Source organism: Nicotiana sylvestris, chromosome 9 (assembly GCF_000393655.2).
Source record: "Nicotiana sylvestris chromosome 9, ASM39365v2, whole genome shotgun sequence".
Lineage (NCBI taxonomy): Eukaryota > Viridiplantae > Streptophyta > Magnoliopsida > Solanales > Solanaceae > Nicotiana > Nicotiana sylvestris.
Genome location: NC_091065.1, coordinates 176498899 through 176501995, shown reverse-complemented (window position 1 = coordinate 176501995; position 3097 = coordinate 176498899). Strand labels below are relative to the sequence as shown.

At 41.9% G+C, this 3097-nt stretch overlaps 1 protein-coding gene across 1 annotated transcript; it reads left to right on the top strand.

The window, feature by feature from the left end:
• The first annotated feature begins 1423 nt into the window (after positions 1-1423).
• On the top strand, positions 1424-2674 carry LOC138878635 (uncharacterized). The gene has a single exon (XM_070158326.1). It carries the CDS (start codon positions 1424-1426, stop codon positions 2672-2674), a length of 1251 nt encoding a protein of 416 aa, XP_070014427.1.
• Positions 2675-3097: the final 423 nt, after the last annotated feature.

The following is a 3097-nucleotide window of genomic DNA, read 5'->3' as shown; positions in this document are numbered from 1 at the left end:
AAGGATATGCAAGTTCCATAGTCCCACCCCGCATTAGGGCGGGAAACTTTCAAATCTCAAATGTTATGCTTACACTATTGGAACAACGGGGATTCTTCAACGGAGCTCCGAGTCAAAATGCATACAAGCACTTAAAAGGGTTTGTTGACACTGACCAACGTCTCTGAGGATGATTTACAGTTGAGGGTAATCCCTTTCTCTTTATGGGGGAAGGCCTTCGATTGGTTAGAAAGGTTGCCAAATCATTCGATCCATACATTGGATGAATTGGCCGAGAAATTCAATTCCAAGTTCTTTTCTCCTAGGCATATGGAAACTCTTAGGGATGAGATTCTAGCTTTCAAACAAGAACCTAACGAGCCTTTGCATGAGATATGGAAGAGATACCGAACAATGGTCAACGAGTGCCCCAATAATGACATGATGGAGGCTATGATTCAACAAACTTTCTATAGGGGGTCAACACTACCAATCAATGCATGGTCAACCAACTTGCCGATGGAAATTTTATGACAATGCCATATGCGAAAGCTTGTGAGATCTTAGATGAAATGGTAGATACTTCATCGGCATGGCAAAATAGAACAAACGTTTCTCAAGGTGATCCAAATGTGATTCACTTGCATAAAGAATTACATGATCATGGGCAATCAATTGCCGAGTTGACTGCCATAATGAATCAACTAGCCAAAGCTCAACTTCAACAAGTGCAAGGTCCCAAGCAAGTAAATGCAATGGAGGGAGTTAATATGATGGTAAACAAGAGAAGGCAAAAGGGTTCTCAAGTGCAAAACCGTGTTGAAAATTATGTGCAAGATGATAGTGGATTTTATCAAGATGGACAATACAATGAAAAAGAGGAAGAAGTACAACATGTGAACAAATTCCAAGGGAAACAAAACAACAATCAAGGCCCAAATCAACAACAATGGCGATCACAAAGAAATCAAGGAAATTGGAATTCGAGCAATTAAGGTAGTTGGAACAATCAAAACAGCCAAGGGAATTGGAACAACCAAAGCAATCAAGGAAATTGGAATGGTCAAAATAACCAAGGCAATTGGAGTGGAAATAATCAAGGCTATTAGGGAGGTAATAACCAAGGAGAGTGGAACAACAACAACAACCGGGGGTCGGGTTTTCAAAGGCCCCGATGTTTCAACAACCGAGCAACCCACCTCCTTATCTTTCTCAAGGTCCGATCTCTTCCAACAGTGAGATGGGATGAATTGAGAACATGTTTGAAAAAATGATGGAGAAGAATGCCGACTTCGATGCTCAACTAGCCTCTCACAATACTTCTATTCGCAACTTGTAAGTTCAATTGGGCCAAATCTTGCAAGCTTTGAACACTCATCCTAAGGGGGCACTACCAAGTGATACGGTGGTGAACCCAAAGGGTGGGAACAACACGGGACATGCCATGGTCATTGCTACGAGTGGAAAATGTGGGGTTGCAACCACCTCAAGCCAACAGAAAATTATGGATGAGGAACAATTGGTACAAGATGATGAGATGCCAAGAAATGAAGTGCAAGCAAATAATGAGGTGAGACTTGATATTGAAAATAATGTGGAGGAGACTCAAAATGAAGTGAACCCGTATAGGGAACATATTGTTGACATACTGAAACCGATAGTGCCAAAGGCTAAGGCACCAATGCCAAGGCCTCCTCCTCCATACCCTCAAAGGCTTGCCAAGAAAAATAGCGAGAACCAATTCAAAAAGTTTATTGAAATGATGAAGAGTTTTTCTATTAATGTACCATTAGTTGAGGCCTTGGAAAAAGTGCCAGGATATGCAAAGTTCATGAAGGACTTGGTGACCAAGAAGAGGTCGATGAATTGTGAGACTATAAAGATGACACATCAAGTGAGTGAAATTGTGCACTCAATAGCTCCTAAATTGGAAGATCCGGGTGCTTTCACAATCTCTTGTACCATTGGAAGTGCCGACTTTGCCAAAGCTTTATATGATCTTGGTGCAAGTATCAACTTGATACCCTATTCGGTGTTCAAAACTTTCGGAATTGGGCAACCAAGACCCACATCCATGAGGTTACAAATGGTGGATCGTACTTTGAAGAGACCATTGGGTATTATTGATGATGTGTTGGTTCGTGTTGACAAGTTCATCCTCCCAGCAGACTTTATGATTCTTGATTGTGAAGTGGATTATGAGGTGCGTATTATTTTGGGTGGACCTTTCCTTGCTACGGGGAAGGCTCTTGTTGATGTGGAAGCCGGTGAGCTCACCTTCCGGGTAGGTTATGAAAAGGTGGTATTCCATGTGTGCAAATCTATGAGACCACAAAATATCAATGAAGTTTGTTCATTCGTGGACTTTGTGACCGATGTGATTATTGATGATGCTAGTGCCACAATAAATATTGAGGATACTTTGGATGGCGTTTTACTTAACCTTGATGATGGTGAGGAGAAGGATGGCTATGTGGAATGTGTGAATGCTTTGCAAAGAATGGGGTCGTACACTTATGAACCCCGCAAGTTATCCTTGGATCTTGAAAACCGGAAAACTCCTCCATCAAAGCCCTCAATCAAGGAGCCTCCCACCTTGGAGTTAAAGCCATTGCCTCTACATATCAAGTATGAATTCCTTTGCCCTTGTTCTACTTTATCGGTTATTCTTTCCTCTTGTTTGACTAACGTGTAGGTAGACTCCACATTGGCGGTGCTACAAAAGAGAAAAAAAGCTATAGGATGGACATTGGCGGATATTTGGGGCATAAGCCCCGCCTTTTGTATGCACTAGATTATTTTGGAGGAGGGTGACAAACCCTATGTTGAACATAAAAGGAGGCTAAATGAAGCAATGCAAGAGGTGGTCAAAAAGGAGATCATAAAGTGGTTGGATGCCGGGGTTGTTTACCCAATTTCTGATAGTTCATGTACTTCTCTAGTGCAATGTGTCCTAAATAAAGGGGGCATGACTGTGGTTACCAATGACAAAAATGAGAGTGTGTATGGACTATCGCAAGCTCAACAAAGTCACAAGGAAAGATCATTTCCCACATCCCTTCCTTGATCCCTACAAGAACGATGACTGTGTGGAGAGTGTGTATGGACTACCACAAGC